Here is an 18,915-nt window from a genome sequence, read left to right on the forward strand (position 1 = left end):
CGAAGGAAATCATCCTTTACTTCTATTTGCCAGATAGAAGCTATAGATTCCATATTTATGTTAGCGCTCCCACTCAATTGTACTACCGTGTTCCCAAAATGTACGTATCATCCTGACACAAAATTAGGCTTAACTAACAAATCAAAGAACACGAATAACACTCTTGAGATTGAACCTAACCATATCAGGATTAAGATCATTTGATCTAGGATCAACAGGTGATATTGAATTGAATAGATATTACGGTAAGTTTTAATATATCTAATCAAAGTTCAATATCGGTCCCTTCCGATGTATACTCCATACATCCGATACTGGTAAACTTTGCCAATGTCCTGGAAAGGACATAACACTTTTCCAAGGTGTAAGAATACCTATCGCTGATTATATCATGTCAGTCTAAATCCAGTGTTCTGACAAATCAGGGAATAAACTTTTGAACATATAATAAAGATTATATTCCACTGTGCTGACAACACTATAATCTTTAACAAACTCATATGTTCTGGACTTAAAAAAAAATTCATACATTATAGACATATAATCATGAAATAAATCATGTGAACCATGCAACATAAAATGTTATTTCTGATCTTTATTAATAAGTAAATCTGATTATATGAAATGAGTTTTATTTAGGGCATAAAACCCAACAGTTTACACTATTAAAAAACTATGAAAAAACTATTACAAAATGAGAAATAATCAAATGAAGAAACTGAAATGAAAAACAATAAAACATCTCAAAAAACAAAAACAGAAAAAAAAATAACAAAATAAAACAGAAATTAAGACTAAACAAACAAAAATGAAAAACTCATAAAAAGAACAAATAAATTAAACTAAAAAAATAGAAGCCCTAAAAAACCAAACAAAACTAAAAGAAATGTTAAAATGAAAAACCTAAAATAGTAAAATCGATAAACACAAAACACACTAATGTCAAATACGAAAAAAATTTCAAAAAGGGAGGAAACGAAAAAGAAACCGAAAACAAACCTGAGATCGAAGACCAGCTCCATCTTAATCATTTTTTGAGCATTATCTTGATGAATTTTTTCCTGGGCAGCAACCTTTGATTTTTTTTAGGAGGAGCTCGCTCACGTTTCGATAGTTGAGAAGCAAAATCTGAGTCATCGTCTTATTCCTATTAGCTACAGATTTCAACCCCATTTTAGAACTTTTCTTTGGCAAAGGGGGAGGAGAATAGTTCAGCTATGGAGATTTTATTTAAAAAAAAACTGAAAAGAAATTGAAAATAATAAAAAAAAAAGGAAGAAGAGAAAAAGATAAGTGAATGATGTAAGGTGTGATTGATATAAGTCATCAATCAATGACGTGGCTGCATGCATGGAATTGATGTGTAAGTGGTATAATTGTAATAAAAGAAAGAGGAAAGGTAAAAATGATGATGTAAGCGTATAAGGGTTTTTTTGTAATAAATTGAGTAAATTGAATTTTTGATGTAAAATTTTTTAAAAATAATGTAAAATAAAATATTATATTTTTTGATAATAATAAAAATGTTAGCATTTAATATGTTAAAGGTTATGAATTAAAATTGTAAAAGTTGACTAAATATATCTTTTTTTCTTTTGTTTTTTGAACGAGTTGACTAAATATATCATTTACTTATTTTTTGTTGTCAAATTTTTAGCATATCTTTATCATGAATTTTGAATTTTTTTTCTTTTGAAGGTACACACTGTTATTTATTATTATTATTATTATTATTATTATTATTATTATTATTATTATTATTTACTCTTGAAGGTACACACTGTTACTGATTAGAACCTCTACACAGTGAATATGAAAATAAAACGTGAACCAGTATAGAATCAAAAGAAGCAACTACAATGCAGTGCCCCCGTATTATAGTATACTTTCTTTTTTATTACTATTATTTATTTATTTTTTTTGACAAAACTAGTATAGTCTACTTGATCGCACATGTTTATTTATTATTTATTATTATTATTTTCCATTTTCACATATTTGTATATATATTTTGCTGAATATTTTCCCATATAACAAAAAATCCTGAGACGGAGGTGATCATGGTGCTCTAATTTTCTATTAAAGAAGGGAACCAAAACGACTACATTTTAAACTAAAAAAGACAAACATACAATCCTTAGCTGAGTCATTTTTCTTCAAAATGGATGATTTAGAAAAATCCATTGTTGAAGCAAGAGAAGAGCTTATGATTTCATCCAATGGAAATGGCCCATTTCTAAAAACAGCCCATTTTCTCAAACCCACTGTAACCTCCATTAAAGATCCTTCCTTTAAGCTCCTCCATAAAGACACCCATAGTCACTCTTCGATCACCACTACGAAATGGGGGAACTTACCATTCGAGGTGGCATTCGATGGGTGGCTTTTCCCACAAGATAAATGGAAGGAGTGGGTCAGAAGTTTGAGTTTCAAGCACAGACAAATATGGGAAAAAGCTGGAATTTTTGATGCGATTATGGGGTCCACGTACAAAATAAACAAATACCCAGAAGTGGTTTTAGAGCTAGCGAAAAAATGGTGCCCTGAGACCAACACTTTCTTGTTCCTTTGGGGTGAAGCAACGGTTACCTTAGAAGATATAGCTCTCTGTGGGGGTTACTCAGTTTTGGGGTGCCCTGTTTTCAGTCCTCTCGAGTCATCATATATGGAAGAAATGGAGGAAATGCTAAAGGAAGCTCGTTTGGAAATCGTCAGGTCGAAAGCTAAGAAAGCTTGTCAATCGGCATGGATGACGCGTTTCATGGGGGAAAAGAGCGATTTGGAGCATGTGGCTTTTATTTCTCTATGGCTATCCAGGTTTGTTTTACCTAGTCCTTCACGAACTACCATATCAAAACACCTTTTCCCACTTGCTATTCTTCTAGCAAACGGAACTAGAGTGGCTCTGGCTCCTGCTGTTTTGGCAACTATTTATAGGGATTTAACTTTGTTGAAAAGAAAAATGGTAGATTTAAGTGAGTCCGAAGGAGAACTTATTCTCTGGGCTCCTTTTCAACTAGTCCTTGTTTGGGTTTGGGAGAGATTCTCATCGTTCCAGCCAAAACGAAATTTAGTTCAAGTCGGCCAGCAAAGGTTGGCTCAGTGGCATAAAGTGAAAAAACCACCATCTCCTTTTGATTATGATGGAGGAACCTTTTCATGGCGTCCATATGCCACAACCATGGATAGTATCTGTGCTCTAAGCCAGATTTATGGAGAAAAAGCAGATTGGGTTTCAGTTGATTCAGATTCAAGTGAACAACTATTGTCACTTGTTAAGTATTTGAGGCCAACTGAGTTGGTGGGAAAACATTTTGATGGTTATTGTATTGAGAAATATCTCCCACATCGTGTAGCTAGGCAGTTTGGCATGGATCAAGATTTGCCAGGTAATGTTGCTCGGTTCAATGAGACTCCTAGTACTGCTTGGAAACAATATAATAAGCCAATTGACTTTAGAAAGCTATACATCCCATCTATGTCTTATAATTCATGTGTTACGTTAAGATACTTCAACTGGTGGAATGATACGTTGAAACTCGGTGGGAAAGATGATGTGAAGAGTATTGAAAAGCCAAGTAAATGGAGAGAAGAGAATGATCTATCTTGGCCTCCTGGTTTTCCTCCCAAATGTGGTAATGTTAAAGGTAGAGAATCTGATCCAGAAGACAACTTAACACTCAAGGAAATGTTTAATGGTGTAGAGACTGATGAAAGTGCTAATGGAGAGATTCCGAGAGATGATGATCCTTTGTTGGTTACTGCAAAGATAAAACCTGTTGAGGAACAAGTTGATGAATTTATGCAGAGTTCAATTGCTATTCCTGTAAAGACTGCCTTGGAGAAAGAAGAAATCCGAACACGTTCTGGGTTTGATTTAGATCAAGTAGAACAACTTAAAAATCGAATTACCAAGCTTGAAAAATGGATGGAAGAGAGAAAAAAGCTATTTGACACATTAAAGTAATTAAGACCCATAGTAATTGTTGATATGCCTTGTACTTGTTGGAGAAGGAAGCTGTGGAGAAGAGGTTGAAGAAGAGAGTTTTGCCCTTTTGCAGATTGCAGAACGAAGTTTGCAGCGAATTGGTTTTGAATTTTTTAGGAACAAACTCAGATAGTAGTGAGTGTGAAGAGAGGTTGTTAGCCTGGTATGTACAAAGACAGATTACCTTACTGAAAGTTAATTAATTAAGAATGGTCATAGTCTTAAACTGTAACTAGATGATTGGCATTTGAGGATGTTATACAAGGAGTTGGAGGAAAGAGAGACGTTGCTGACTCAAAATGTAGTTTAGTTCCTTGACTGATCAAAATATGTTATGGTTATTTTCTATACTATACTATACTATACTAGTTTCTCATTTTCTATGGCTAAATAAGGTTGGAGGAATTCCTGTTGGAAATTAAGGAAACTGAAGCAGAGGTAACTACATGGAGAGAAGCTTGTGAATTAGAAGTTGAGGCTCCTTTTTTTTGTTAATATTCACTTTGTATGATTTGTTTCCTGGTCACATAGTAATTTCAGAATTAATCAGTCATAGTGAATCACAAAGATTAATTGTCTGATACCACAAATGCAAGCATTTCTTCATTAAAAATGTTAAAAATCATATTGTATTTTCGTTCAAGTCCATCTTTAATTATGTAAGTACCCCCTTTTATTTATTAAATTGCTTTATAGTAGTACTGTAAAGAAAAAATTAACACAAATTTTACTGAATGAGAGACACTTGTTCAAACTGAGCATATGATATGATGCATTAGGTAGATGATGATCCTTTGTTGGTTAATGCAAAGATGGAGCATGTTGAGGAACAAGTTGATGAAATTATGCAGAGTTCAATTGCTATTCCGGTAAAGACTCTTGGAGAAAGAAGAAATCCAAACACCTTCCTGGTTAGATTTAGATCAAGTAGAAGAACTTAAAAGGGAATTGCCAAGTTTGAAAAAAGGATTTGAAGAGAGAAAAAGGCCAATTCACACATTAAAAGTAATTAAGACCCAAGTAATTGTTGATATGCCTTGTACTAGTTAGTTCCTAAGTGATCTTATGAAGGAAAATTTGCCAAACTAACCATTTGACATATTAAATTTACAAAATAATCACACTTAATTTACTCTATACCACTATGATAGACACAGTGTAAATCCATGGTTGTTTTGCGACCATAATTGTCTTTTTGCGACTATAATATCCTTTTATGGTTGCACAATATAACTCATGGTTGTTTTTGCGATCATAGAAGGTTATTTTGTTAATAATTTTTTTTTGTAAACATATTTTGCTAATAAAAGTTTTCATGTTATTTTTACAAAACATTTTGTCATGAAATTGCTTTATAAGTAGTCTCAAGAAGAAGAAAAAATTTTGTGCGGCCATGCAAATAATGGTACAAGTTGGTTGAAACATAACCTTTGAGTTTGACCATCTCTTACTGCAATAATATCTCAGGATTTACAGAAAAAATAGATTAGTATGGCACACAATTTTCATTGTTCACACATCCCATGTGTATTGATGGATTTCTTAGAGCCTTTCTTTAACTAATTACAAAGATGGAGTTTTGTAATGAAAAAAGACAATGTATTAAAATGCAAATGTTGTCCACTTGGGGATATTAAGCACAACCATATAGTTCAATCAACAAATTGTGTGAAAGTAGATTCTAACTATGAGAAAAAACTAGAAAACAACAAAAGAACTAATATTTGTTTGAATGGTTTACAAACGCATATTAGAACAACCAAGTTTCAAAGACTCCCACGACTTTTTAATGTCACCAATTACCTTCTCTGCCTTGTTTTTTTTAAGCACACAAAACTTCACATGATCCTCTTCATCTCTAACAAGTGACTGTTTTAAAGCATTTGCTTGATCAGCCAAAACTTCAAGCACCTTACTAAGTCTTGCCTTCTTCGCCTTCCTTTCAGTCAGCTGACTTTCAAGCTCGTCTACTTCTCGATCAACACACTCTGCTTGTTTCCTTACTGGCAAGAACTTATTAGAAGATAATTCCTTCATAGCTTTTTTCTGATCATCTATTGACTTCTCCTTCTCCAGGACCTCTCTTAGGTCTTGTTTGGCAACTTCATATTGCTCACAACTTTGAACAAAGTTAGCCACAAACTTAGTTATCTCATCCACCATGTTCTTTGGAAAGGCATTGCTACTTAGCAAAATTGAAAGTGATTTCTTGAGCTCAAAATCTCTACCCAATTGGATGACATTATCAAGATCAATATCTAGGCATTGTTTGAAGATATCTTTTGAATAGATAATCTCCTCAATTGTCAATGAAGTGCCAAAGCTGCTTACAAACTTGTCTGGCTTAAAACTCCCTCCTTCTATTATACTTTGAATTTCAACAAACAAAGGGTCAAATTTTGAAGTAGTTCTTTTTGTTTCTGAGGAAGTTGACTTCTGATCGATAAAATGTAACTTAAGAATTATAGATGCATGACTTAATATAAACAAAAAAATATATATTTTTATATATCTCTAGTTGTATTATTATTGTAAAGAAACTATTAGTTAGTAAACATCAGGCATAATCACCTGATCAGCTTCTCTATTTTCTCTTTTGACATGTTCTTCACTATTCACCCTTACCTGCAACGTAATTCCAAAACCCCATTAATATTTCTTAATATCGATCTTGACAACAATAATAGTTTTATTTAACATAATAATTAAGATGAAGAAAACCTCTGCTTCGACTGTGCACGCATCTCTTACAAGAAAACCTTTGCTAGGATCATTTAATTCACTCAAAGGAATGACTGTATGGAAGCCCCAACTCTCACCATTATCATTGAACACGTGATTTTTTGCTGCAAATTGTGAAGAAAAACAATTATAGGAAGAGACTGCATGTTGATTAATATGTTAATATGCAACAAAACTCATTTATTCACACAAACACAATCAAATTAGTGTTTTTATAAGGACGTACATACCATCATATTGTACACGTTTGTGACGAAATATTTATACACATATAATAAGGTTATAAAATTTCAACAATGTGAAAAATGACAACCAGTAAAACGTACACATTTGATCCTTTAAAAAGACCATACATTTAAACAAAATTGAAATGAAAGCTATTTTGCAATTTTACGTGTATATTATTTACTTAACAAATGGTATTATTCAAATAAAGAGTGCTGTAAAGGAGAATATATAATACCTTCATTTTCAACTGTTAATTCAGGATTTTGATTAATAACTGATAAGGTGAAAAACTTAACGCATATACTCCATCCAAGAGGCAAAGTTTTGGAATCCGCCACTACTAAATACATCGACAAAAAATCCACATAGTTGCCTTTTGGGACAATTTGTATCTTCCTGCACATTCAAATTGAATCTCATTTATATATAAATCATATATATTAAGCGTGCTTAGAAGAGCAGTGTTAATAGATAAGAAGAGGTTCAGATATATATATATATATAGATATATTTATATACCATTTGTATCCTCCTGCATAGAAAATATCTGAATAATGGTTATTGCAATCAAGCTTCGAAAAGTTTTCTATGGTACATCTTAACCGAGCATAATCCATAGGCGGAGCACTATTCCCAGTAGATGTATCTTTTGCTTGAGCTACTAATATCATCATGTGTCAGTTAACGAATATATAAATATGTATATATATAATGTTTAATTTGACTGAAAATATATATAATGGTATTAGCAAGAACACAATTTATTTTTATTTTTTAAAAAATAGATATAATTGCCACCAAAATAGTGCTATAGATATATTATGTTTTGATTTTATAAACACTGAACAGTCGTTTTTTTTTTTCAAAAACAAATGATGTGGTATGTAAGGGATGAAAGAACATGCACACAGGAAGAAGCTAATGACTTTTCTTAATCAAACAAAACTACTCAATTTTGAGAGGAGGAAAAAAATAAACAAAATCAATTCATAAAACATAAACATAATTCAAAATAACATAAGTAAATTATAAAAGTAAAGCAGCAGTAAGTTAGTTTAGTTACCCTCTTCCATTTGCCAGTCTAACAAAAAAAAAACTATCTAAATCTATCTAATATCTATTATGGGCAGTGTTTAATTGGGAGAAAAAGGAAAGGAGTGGAGTTTTCTAATAAATGAGTAAATAAGGCAGTTTCGAAATCTTAATCGGCAATTACCCATGCGCCATCTTCAATAAAATATAATCATTTACAAAATAAGCTACTTCTCTATATTTGCTGGGGGAAATCGAAACGACCGTAGTTTTTTTTTTTCAACCGATTATTGTACGGTCACAAAGTAATATCTATTAATATTTATGAGAAATGCTAAAGGGCACCACTTAGCATTCTTATGTATTAATATCATTATTGGTTAAACTAATTATCGAGTCTCATATAATTTAATATAATAATTTTTAGAGAGTATCGCTAGCCAATCGCAACACGACATAATGCTCTTATTATATATAAAATACATAGTTAAATTTTAGATTACACCTGTTAGTTATTTTTTGTTTTGATAATTTAGTTGTAAAAATATTATTTAATTTTTATTGTATAGTTTAATTGATTTTCTTATGTTAATTTGGTGTCTTTGATTATTCTGAAAATTTTATTTGCATTTGGTATCTTTTGCTAATTTTTTTTTTTAAAAATAAAAAGTTGCCGAATTTTAAAAAACTTAACTTTCTTTTTCTCTAAACGTTAATTTCAATTTTGTTATGTATATAGCAAATTAAATAATTTTTATTCCAGTTAAAGACCAAATCTTAATTTTAGTACTTTTTGGAAAGTTTCCCTATTTATTGTATAGTTAAATTGATTTTCTTATGTTAATTTGGTGTCTTTGATTATTCTGAAAATTTTATTTGCATTTGGTATCTTTTGTTTAGGATTTTTTTTAAAAAAAATAAAAAGTTGCCGAATTTTAAAAAATTTAACTTTCTTTTTCTCTAAATGTTAATTTCAATTTTGTTATTTATATAGCAAATCAAATAATTTTTATTCCAGTTAAAGACCAAATCTTAATTTTAGTACTTTTTGGAAAGTTTCCCTATTTATTGTATAGTTAAATTGATTTTCTTATGTTAATTTGGTGTCTTTGATTATTCTGAAAATTTTATTTGCATTTGGTATCTTTTGTTTAGGATTTTTTTTTTTAAAAAAAAAGTTGCCTAATTTTAAAAAGCTTAACTTTCTTTTTCTCTAAATGTTAATTTCAATTTTGTTATGTATATAGCAAATCAAATAATCTTTATTCCGGTTAAAGACCAAATCTTGATTTTAGTATTTTTTGGAAAGTTTCCCTATTTACAGTAGCAGAATCCAAATTTAATACTGCAAATTAAGAGTTTTTTTTAAGAAAGTCTCTTCAACTAGTTTCAACTTTCAAACATAAAAAATGCTCGCTACAATAGAAGTATATTTTCTTTTTTTCTAATGGTTTGAGGTCAGTAGTTTAGTTTATAGACTAAATCTATTTTTAATTTTATTTTTATCGAGAATTACTACCCACATTGGTATTGGTAGCTGCATTTAAGCCGTATCGAATCTTATCTTTTATATTAAATTAAAATATTATATGTATGAGCATTGTTATTAGGCACCAGTGATACTTAGCACCTTTTCGACATGTCACGTTGCGATACTCCCTAAAAGCTATTATATTAAATTATATGGGACCCGATACTTAGTTGGACCAATAGCGATATTGATACATAAAAGAGTGTTAAACACCACTGGTACCCTTTAGCATTTCTCTATACCTATAATCCCATATTAAATTATACGAGATGCTGATCCAAATAAATTGTGGTAACTGGTAAGACAGAAGTTGAAGTATAAGAAGTTGTCCATTACACAAACCAAGTAATGCTTCGGAATGCACTGTACAGTACACAAGCATTGAAAAGAAAGTGTTTATCCACTTGGGAACCTTCCGTACAACCACAGTCTAGTCTCCAAAAGTGTGAATGCGCAGATGCTAAAGAAGAAAAACTAGTAAACTACTTCAAAAGACTTAACAACATCATCTAAAAACTTACACAAGCATATTAGAATAGCCAAGCTTTAGAGACTCCCATGACCTTTTCATGTCACCAATCACCTTCTCTGCCTCTACTTTCTTTAGCACGGAAAGCTTCTCATGATCCTGTTCAGCACTGACCAGTGCTTGTTTAGAAGTGGTTGCCCGACCAGCTAAAACTTCAAGCATCTTACTAAGTCGTTTCTTCTTCATCTTCCTTTCGGACAACTGTATTTCGAGCTCGGCTATTTCATTATCAACAACTTCAGCTTGATTTCTTAATGGAAAGTATTCAGAAGATATATTCTTCATATCAGTTTTAAGATTTTCTATTGATTTTTCGTTCTCTTGGACCTCCCTTAGGTCTTGTTTGGCAACTTCATATTGCTCACAACTTTGGACAAAGTTAGCCACATACTTGGTTATCTCATCTTCTCCGGAAAGGCATTGCTACTTAGTAGGATTGAAAGTGATTTCTTGAGCTCGAAATCTCTACCCAATTGGATGACATTATCAAGATCAATATCCAAGCATTGTTTTAAGATTTTTTTTGCATAGGCAATCTCTTCTACGGTCCAGGAAGGAGGGCAGCCACTGCTTGTAATGTTGTCTGACTTAAAACTCTCTCCTTCGAGTTGTTTTTGAATGCCGATAAACAATGCATCATATTCAGAAAAAGAAAGGGATGTACTTGTATCTGCTTTTACAAATGCAGAATTCTGAAACAATGTAACGAAAGGATTAGATGGCTAATGTAGATATATATAATATACACATATATATAATATACACAGTTATAAATATACCACCAAGAAGCTAATAAGCAATATGCATATCAGTGTTCACCTGATCAGACAGTTCATGTTTGTCTTTGTCGTCTTCTTCAATATTCAACTTTACCTGCAATGTGATTCCAAAAGCACATAAATGTTTAATTTTCTTGACCAAAGAAAAACAGAGTAGTTAAGTAGTTTCTTAACTATGAACTAGTAAAATAAAAAGTTCAGAAGTTAGTTCCTGTCATTAACATGATGAATTTCTAAATGGGTTCTTAGCTCCAAAGTTTCTTAAGCAATAATTAAACACACACAAACCTCTGCTTTGATAGTGCAAACGTCTCTCACAAGAAAACCTTCGCTGGGATCATTTAATTTACTAAGAGGAATGAATGAAGTGAAACCCCAATCTTGCTCGGTGGCGTTGAAAACATGTTGTGATTCTGTAAATAGTAAAAGAACACAATAATAGCAGACAACAGAAATTTAAAAGCCAGTACCCAGTTTTGTTGTGTGTTATTCAACAGACATTCCCTTCTTCGTACGAACATCATCTCCTTACAATGTTAGCCCCTAAAGTACTACAACCATTTGGTAACATAAAGTTAAAAATTAATGGTTTTTTGGTTCATAGATTTATAAAATAAAATGCCCATCAAACCGTTAAACACTGAATAGTTTATAAACTATGTTTCATATAAGGGCACATAAGTTCCAACTGCTGGTCCAAAAAATGATATAATAAATACATACTGCAAAACATGAAACATTGAATCAACATGTTTTGATAACCTTGGCTAAAATGAGAATTCTAATAGTTTATAAACTCAAGGAATAAGTAGCTAGCCTACCTTTTGTAACTGTTAATATAGGATTTTGATTGATAATCGACATGCTAAAAAAGGGGACATTTACAGTCCAACCGGGAGTTTTCGAATCAGCAAAGTCTAGATAAATGGACAAATGATCCACTTCGTTCCCTTTTGGAAAAATTGCTATTCTCCTGCACATTTTAATTAAAACTGACTCAATAATAATAATCCCAAAAGTAAGGCATAACAAAGATTTAGTTACCATTTGTATCCTCCTGCATAGAAAATATCTGAATAGAGCTTCTTAATATCAAGCTTGGAAAAGTTACTGATGGTCCAGCTTAACCGACCAACATTCCCATTAGATGTCTCTTTTGCTTTATCTATGCCATATATAATCGAGTCAGTCAACAAATATAATGTCTAGAATGAACAAAACAAAAGTTACACGAAAGAAATTATCCAACTTCAATGTTTTCATTCACCCCTTTTTATCAATTTATTTATGTTCCCTTAAAAAAGGTGGTGCCTTCAAGTTCCCGTGAGTCGTGACAGCGCAAAATATTATTATACATACACAGAGATGTGGCAGTAAATTTGTCAGCACACAAGATTGTAAAATAATAAACTATATTTTTCTTTGGTAAAATAATAAACTATATATTAACACCAAAAGATTTTTGATTATCACACTGCTGCGTTCACACCCATAATAATGTTACAGACATACTCCTCAGCTTAACATGTTTTCTGTTCTTTAAACTACCAAACACTTTTTTTTGTTTTTTTCTTTGTTATCTAGATCGTTTGATGTTTAATTAAATGGACAAAGGGTTTAATAACTTTTTCACAGAAAAAAAAAAGTAACTTCTTCCCCTATCTAATACATAGCATGATTCCTTGCCTTCAAATTTCCAGATAAGTTTAAATGATCGTAGAAAACAAAAATGAATCATAGATAAAAAAAGAACAAATTAATTACCTCCCATGAGCCAGTCAAACAAGAAAACCTCAAGTTATTTTGAAAGATTTTTACCAGAGATTTTTGTTCCCTTCTGACTAATACACTATGTGGAGGACGGACGTGGTTAGGTTTTCGTAAGAAATTGATAATTTGATACAGAAGATGGATGACTTTTTTTTTTTTTTGCCTTTTCTGTTATTTTTTTTTTTATAAGAAAAACTTTTTTCTTTTCAAAACATTCGTACAGCCACAGTGGTGGACGTGGTGATCTTGCTTGTTACTTTGGGTGGGTTTGGATTATAGTGAGGTCACATTTGTGTAAATATCATTTTACTTTTTTTTAAGAAAAATATATTATTTTACTTTCATATCTTATATTTACTAATTCTTTATGAAGCATTAATAATAAATAAATAATAAAGTTGAATTTTTTAAATTAATTTACACCCAATGTATTAGAGCATAATTATATAATGCTTGATGGTCTTAAGATTAGATATAATGCTTGTAATGATATATATTATTCTCCATAAAGTTCTATTTTTAATAATAGCAAATCCCTTGCGAGGAAATGAATAGTGAGTCCAATTTATTTCAAGCGATCTATACAGAGATAGTTGTGTGTTTAATATTATACAACTTTACATATATTGCAACAATTTCATTGCAACAGTGTGTAACATGAAAATTAAGCAAGCAAGTGTAAAACGACAATGAGGTCAGATATTGTAGGTCCAAACCCCTTGACACAAGGCTACACTAGAGACACAGAGAGAGACTAGTCGAGGAAAAATGCAGTAGAGCTTATAATCATCCAAGATCCACTTTTGAACTTATTCCACCAAAACGCTTAGTACTATGGGGACCAAGCTATTCATTATGGAGGGCAAGGGCAAAGGAATATAGACGAAACACAACAAATATACCCTTGAGCGATCTTACTCTAGGATAGGACAACAGAAAAAAAAATGCCATTGCCCAATTCCACTCACTTTTTTGAGTTAATCGACGATGAAGAAGAAACCCGAGTATAGTCCTGAAATTGAAAACTTTTTTGCATTATGTGGCTGTGCCTGTGTGCACAAGAAAAATAACATGTGCATTGCATTTTGAATTTCACAGTATGTCTAACAGTATTTCCTAAATTGAATTCTCAAAAAACCATTAAAAGAATTTGATAAAACCCCCATTAAAGAAAAGGTATGGCATCTCAACAAAAATTTCTGTAGCAGTAACAGAAGAAAGAGTTGCTTTTTTACATTATGATGTTCTATATTCTCTGCTTAATCTGAGGGTTTTGATAATATGTTGGATAATCCTGAGAAAATGTGTCCTCTCTGGTACGGTAACCTGTTAACCGACATATCTTTGTGGATGAGAAGTTCAGAAGGTCGACTTACATGATGTGTAATCCCCAGAACTGCCTGTTTCTCTTTGAAAGCCGCCCAAGTGACGATGTAAAGACCAGCAATGATCAGAATACCACCTAATACGCTGTGTCCACATATTAAAAACACCAAGTTAGATTCAATTTTATTTTAAAAAGAAATGCCTGATTTTTGTACCTTGGAATCTAAGTAAACAAATTTCAGTTTTCTTTCTCTCAAAATAATATTTCAAATGGAGTAAAGATAATATCCAGTCAAGCCCGTAAATACAAATCATAGTACTAGTATATTTCATGTAATGATTTATAAAATAAGGCATCTTAGATGGCATTGTGTCAATTATCAACTAACAGAATAATCTAGTGAATAAATAATGAGAGTGAGAGGACCAAAACCTTCCCAAATAGATAGGGCTCCCAAGGAAAATTCTTGACAAAAAGGCAGAAGCAGCAGGTTGAAGTGGATTGTATGTAGCAACCAAAGCAGGCCCCAAGATCTTATTGCACCATGTCAGAAGTCCATAATTAAGTGCAGAAGCAATCGTACCCTGAAATGGAGTCACAAAGCAATTATTTCACTTTGCATCTTTTTCTGTTCCTGACTAAATGAATTCAAGAACACAACAAACTGATAATTCTAAATATTTTCATTTACAGACATATCATCTGTAGATCTGCTAGCACCAAAACAACATGTGCACATATAACAAAACACAAACCTCGAAGAGATTTTTGTAATAATTTTGCAAAAGAGAGAACATCGTAATTCATAGACCTCACTTTCCTCTCTCAATCATTCATTCAAGTTGAAGGGAAATATTCTAAAAGAGTCAGTTTAACTGCAAGTTTTGTTTTGTTGACTATGCTTATGCTTTTCTTCTATTCTAAAACATAATTGATGTGTCCCTAAATGGAAGGAGGAAAGTAAATTACAAATGAGCTCAAGATCCAGATAATTCTGTAAAAACAAAAGGAATAAAACAGAAACAAAAATGTCGATAGGAAACTTACAGCATATATTACAGCTAGGACCTCAGACCGTGTTAGAACCCAGTCTGTTGATTCATTTGTCAAAAAGAATGATGTCGACACCATCAACAAAGCACCAAAGAAGTATGAATATGCAGTGACTGATATGTTTGCAGGATACTTTTTCAAAAGTGGAGCCTGGAAGTTTTACAGAACAGGAAGTTAAGACATCACAATTTAAGGTCTCCAGATTGTACACATTTTGAGGAATCAAAGTAAACAAAAATTTCTACCAAAACCTTCAAGCACACGTCAAATGAATGAAAACCCATTAAACACTTGATTTCATAACCTTTAAAAATTGTTCTGCAACTTTATATTGTGAAAACCTACTACAATTATGCTTAATTTTGGCTTTTCAAAAGATTCTTCATTACCTCTTTAAAGAAAGAAGAGAAAAAAAGTAAGTACTTCTCAGCAAAACAGTCTTTAGCAGAGAACATACAAGAGGATTCCCTTCCACTACAGATTTACTTAGAAATTCAACACTAACTACTTTGTCTCATTTCTTAATTTCAACCAATAAATTATAGTCATGTACCTGAATGGCCAGAAATGCAGCCATGCACATGCAGTTTCCAATTAAGCACAAAACTCCAAGGTGAAAATGATCAAGCCCAAACTCTGAAAAACTGGACATTAGCCATCCAACAGGCTCGGGTTGACCTCTTGCAATTATTTCACTTTGTGCTGAATAATCAGGCTCCATATTTCCTAACAAAGCCCAACCACGGTAGAAACACATTAATACAGCACCAGAAACACAAATGAATGTGCCTCCAATCTTCGCCTGACCTTCAGTCCTGAGCAAGTTCACTCGTTCTGTACTGCATAAATAACATTTACATATGGTATGCTATTAGACACCAAGGTAAACAACATCCATTCAAACACAAGTGCGAGTAACTCCTGTCATTCTAGATAGATACAATCTGAAAAAATTCTAAATAAAATAAAGATTAAAAAAAGTAGAATCTCAAACTGACCCCATTAGGACTGCCAAGATGAATGTAAACACTGGAATGGTAGGTTGTATAGCAGCAGCATAAGTAGGATTTGTGTATCCAAGACCAATGAGAAATAAAAGCTGGTTTCCAAATATCCTGGAAGGAAAAAAAATTAGAAAAACAGAATAATGGATCGATAAAGTACCACATATATGAAGCAACAAATAATCCATGCTGTGAGAATTTATATATAAACACGGGAAATGAGATTAGAATACAGTGACTTACCCAGTTAACCCAAGAAAAAAGAACGTCAAAAGAAGATGTTTATTCAATGGTGGTCGAGTACGCCTACACAGAGGAGACATGAAATATTACATATGCAACATGGAATAAATTGACCAATGAAAATAATATAGTAAGAAAACTTGCAACTTGCAAAATGTTAACATGGAAGAACTATTAAAAAACACTTCAGGACACGCTTCATTGATCTCGTTGGCTACCAAGCACAAGCAACTAGCAAGCAATATAGACTGGAAGACTAGTCACTTAGGCAAATATAGATTGGTAGAAGGCTGGAAATGATCCCACATACTGAGAGCAACTTAAATGAATCCTTCAAAACACATTCCACGGAGAGAATTCACAAACAATGTCTCACTATAAGTAGTGCACTAACACATAAAGCTGTCCTAATCTCACCACAAAAAAAAATAGGAAAATGTTTAAAGTAGTTGTATTCCAAGGAATATTTAACTATAAAGTTATTTCATCACTTTGGACTTTGACATATATAGATATTTATATATATGACTTTGCTCAATATTGAACACTTCAGAAGCAAATCTAAAACAACAATAACATAGCTATAATTAGCCATTTCAAACTAGTTCAGCAAATATCCCCAAAATAAACCCATAAAGACAATCAACGTCTACAAAAATACGTATCTGAAACACGGATTTCTGGCTCCAATTTATCGAATTAGAAACAAAACCGATCCACAGTGAATGAATAAACAAAACAATTACCAAACTGACCAATAATCAAACGTCAAAAGAGGGAATCTTGAATTGAATTTACCCTAATCAAAATCGAAAGACTGATTCACTGTCTGAAGCGAGAAAACAAATTACAAAAAAAAAAAAAGAAAACAAAACCAGAAAGAAAGAAAGAAAGAAAGTGATACTTTTCTCTGAAATAGGCGACGGGAGCTAGAATCGAAAGAGCAAGGAGGTCACGGTAGACGCAGAAGACGAGCTGATTGACTCCAACGTTGAGAGCTACTTTGGTAATTACATGGTAACCTCCATTGAAGAGCTGAATCAGCGCCATGGCAGCATGAGCCTTCCATACGTCGCCACCTCCCGCTGTGACCGCCGTAACTGCCGCCATCACTACCTTCCAAAAGAGGTTCCCTAGAGAGGGAAAGAAGAGGGAATTTGACCAATGGAGTTTGGTGAATCAGTTGTTGAAAGGTCTCTTTTTTCTTCTTGGTAGAACTAATGGCGTTCAACTTTGGCTTCAATATGAATCTCTCTCTATGTATTGTAACATTAGATAGATAAGTACGATGTCAAAGGTAAACAAAAACCATAAAAACGATCTGTTTCATCTTCTTCCTTCTTTCCTTTTATTTATTTTTTTTTCTCTCTCTTTTTTTCCAATTATTATTTATTTGTTTATGGATTTTTTTGAATAAGGATTTGGTGAGGATTTTTACAAGTGGCTTCTTATATTTAATTTTGATTTGTTAGGAAAAAATAAATTATGCAATATACATTTCTTTTTCAATTGAATGGTAAACCATGTGAGTCTATTAATGAGATTTGTATTTATTGCATAATAAAATTGTTGTAATTTAAATAATAATTCCTTCATATAAATTTGGAAAGTTGTTTTGAAGAATTGTAAAAATTGACTTTAATGAAAGAAAATTAGATGTCTTATTTCATTTATTGAGATTGTAACTTTTTTTTTATTAGTTATTATCTATTTTAATGAAAAAAAATCAAAATTGACATACAAAAAATCTCAGCTTTAATATGTTCTATATTTACCTCTCTTATGTAGATTTTTTTTTTTTGTTAGAATCTTATGTAGATCTTTTTTATTAGAATCTGTTTTTATGTCGTGTTTTACCGTTAAAATGAGCTTCATTTTCAAGCTAATTTTAGTCATGCTATTTATCTTTTTGCTTGGTCAGGTTATTTTGAATTTAATGAAAGACAATTAAATTAGTTAAAAAAAAAAAGACAGCTAAATTAAATTAAATTAATTGCCTAATAAATTAGATTGTACTATTAAGTATTATATTCTGAGTCTATGTTTGTCTATGTTTGGTTTTTCCTTACTGTTAATATTCGGTTACTCTTGATCCTACTTTTCCTATTCTTATGCATTGTGTCAGAATGTTAGTTAGGATGGTTAGAGTTAGTTAAGGTCGTTCTCTACTGGTTTGGTGTTGACTTTGGTTCAGCCCCCTTTGTATATATACCTCCTCTGTTCTCATTTAGACTTAATGAAAAGATTATTCAAATTCCCTCTTCAATTCCGCATTATGGTATCAGAGCAGGGAAAGATATACTTTCCCTGAATCGATCCTTTCTCCTTCGGTCCTTCGGTCCTCTTCTCCGGTTCAGGCGTCGTGTTCCTCAGTTCCTCTCCGACGTGCTGCGTACTGTGTTCTTGTCTCTGTTTTTCTGTTTTTTATTCATGTCGAATGAAAATCCTTCCACAACTCAAATGGAAAGTGAAGATCCAAATTCAAAATCAGCAGATAGTCCATCGGCTTCAACTGGTCATGGAAATCAAGATCTACATTTTATCAGTTCAAAGAATCCACTCGAAGACCCTACAAATCCGTATTACCTCCACCATGGCGATAATCCAGGTAACGTCCTTGTCTCACAGCTTCTCACTGGGCAAGATAACTATGCTTCTTGGAGTAGAGCAATGCAACTCTCCATTTCTG

At 32.2% G+C, this 18,915-nt stretch overlaps 4 protein-coding genes across 5 annotated transcripts; 1 reads left to right on the plus strand and 3 right to left on the minus strand.

Annotated features, from left to right (window-relative positions):
* The first annotated feature begins 1,930 nt into the window (after nucleotides 1-1,930).
* Nucleotides 1,931-4,338, plus strand: LOC115705032 (uncharacterized). The gene has a single exon (XM_030632266.2). The coding sequence runs from the start codon at nucleotides 2,162-2,164 to the stop codon at nucleotides 3,965-3,967; it is 1,806 nt and encodes a 601-aa protein (XP_030488126.2). The 5' UTR covers nucleotides 1,931-2,161; the 3' UTR covers nucleotides 3,968-4,338.
* Nucleotides 4,339-5,490: 1,152 nt separating this feature from the next.
* LOC115704252 (ubiquitin C-terminal hydrolase 12-like) lies at nucleotides 5,491-7,768 on the minus strand. The gene is made up of 4 exons (XM_061101690.1): nucleotides 7,478-7,768; nucleotides 7,194-7,354; nucleotides 6,710-6,834; nucleotides 5,491-6,613 (listed from the first exon to the last, which is right to left on the minus strand). Exons 1-4 carry the CDS (start codon nucleotides 7,630-7,632, stop codon nucleotides 6,536-6,538), a joined length of 519 nt encoding a protein of 172 aa, XP_060957673.1. The 5' UTR covers nucleotides 7,633-7,768; the 3' UTR covers nucleotides 5,491-6,535.
* A 2,039-nt stretch (nucleotides 7,769-9,807) lies between these two features.
* LOC115705234 (MATH domain and coiled-coil domain-containing protein At3g58360) lies at nucleotides 9,808-13,013 on the minus strand. The gene is made up of 6 exons (XM_030632504.2): nucleotides 12,594-13,013; nucleotides 11,874-11,994; nucleotides 11,651-11,802; nucleotides 11,118-11,242; nucleotides 10,870-10,923; nucleotides 9,808-10,742 (listed from the first exon to the last, which is right to left on the minus strand). Exons 1-6 carry the CDS (start codon nucleotides 12,598-12,600, stop codon nucleotides 10,446-10,448), a joined length of 756 nt encoding a protein of 251 aa, XP_030488364.2. The 5' UTR covers nucleotides 12,601-13,013; the 3' UTR covers nucleotides 9,808-10,445.
* A 128-nt stretch (nucleotides 13,014-13,141) lies between these two features.
* On the minus strand, nucleotides 13,142-17,670 carry LOC115705233 (WAT1-related protein At4g19185). Of its 2 annotated transcripts, XM_030632503.2 has the most exons (8): nucleotides 17,131-17,670; nucleotides 16,227-16,289; nucleotides 15,978-16,094; nucleotides 15,533-15,818; nucleotides 14,974-15,129; nucleotides 14,359-14,510; nucleotides 13,976-14,069; nucleotides 13,142-13,611 (listed from the first exon to the last, which is right to left on the minus strand). In XM_030632503.2, the coding sequence occupies exons 1-8, from the start codon at nucleotides 17,334-17,336 to the stop codon at nucleotides 13,564-13,566; spliced, it is 1,122 nt and encodes a 373-aa protein (XP_030488363.1). In that variant the 5' UTR covers nucleotides 17,337-17,670; the 3' UTR covers nucleotides 13,142-13,563. The 2 variants fall into 2 exon arrangements, with proteins under 2 accessions (XP_030488363.1, XP_030488362.1); XM_030632502.2 differs by having other exon boundaries at nucleotides 13,609-14,069; nucleotides 17,131-17,669.
* Between the last annotated feature and the right edge of the window lie 1,245 nt (nucleotides 17,671-18,915).

The sequence above is a fragment of the Cannabis sativa genome, chromosome 1, assembly GCF_029168945.1.
Source record: "Cannabis sativa cultivar Pink pepper isolate KNU-18-1 chromosome 1, ASM2916894v1, whole genome shotgun sequence".
NCBI lineage: Eukaryota > Viridiplantae > Streptophyta > Magnoliopsida > Rosales > Cannabaceae > Cannabis > Cannabis sativa.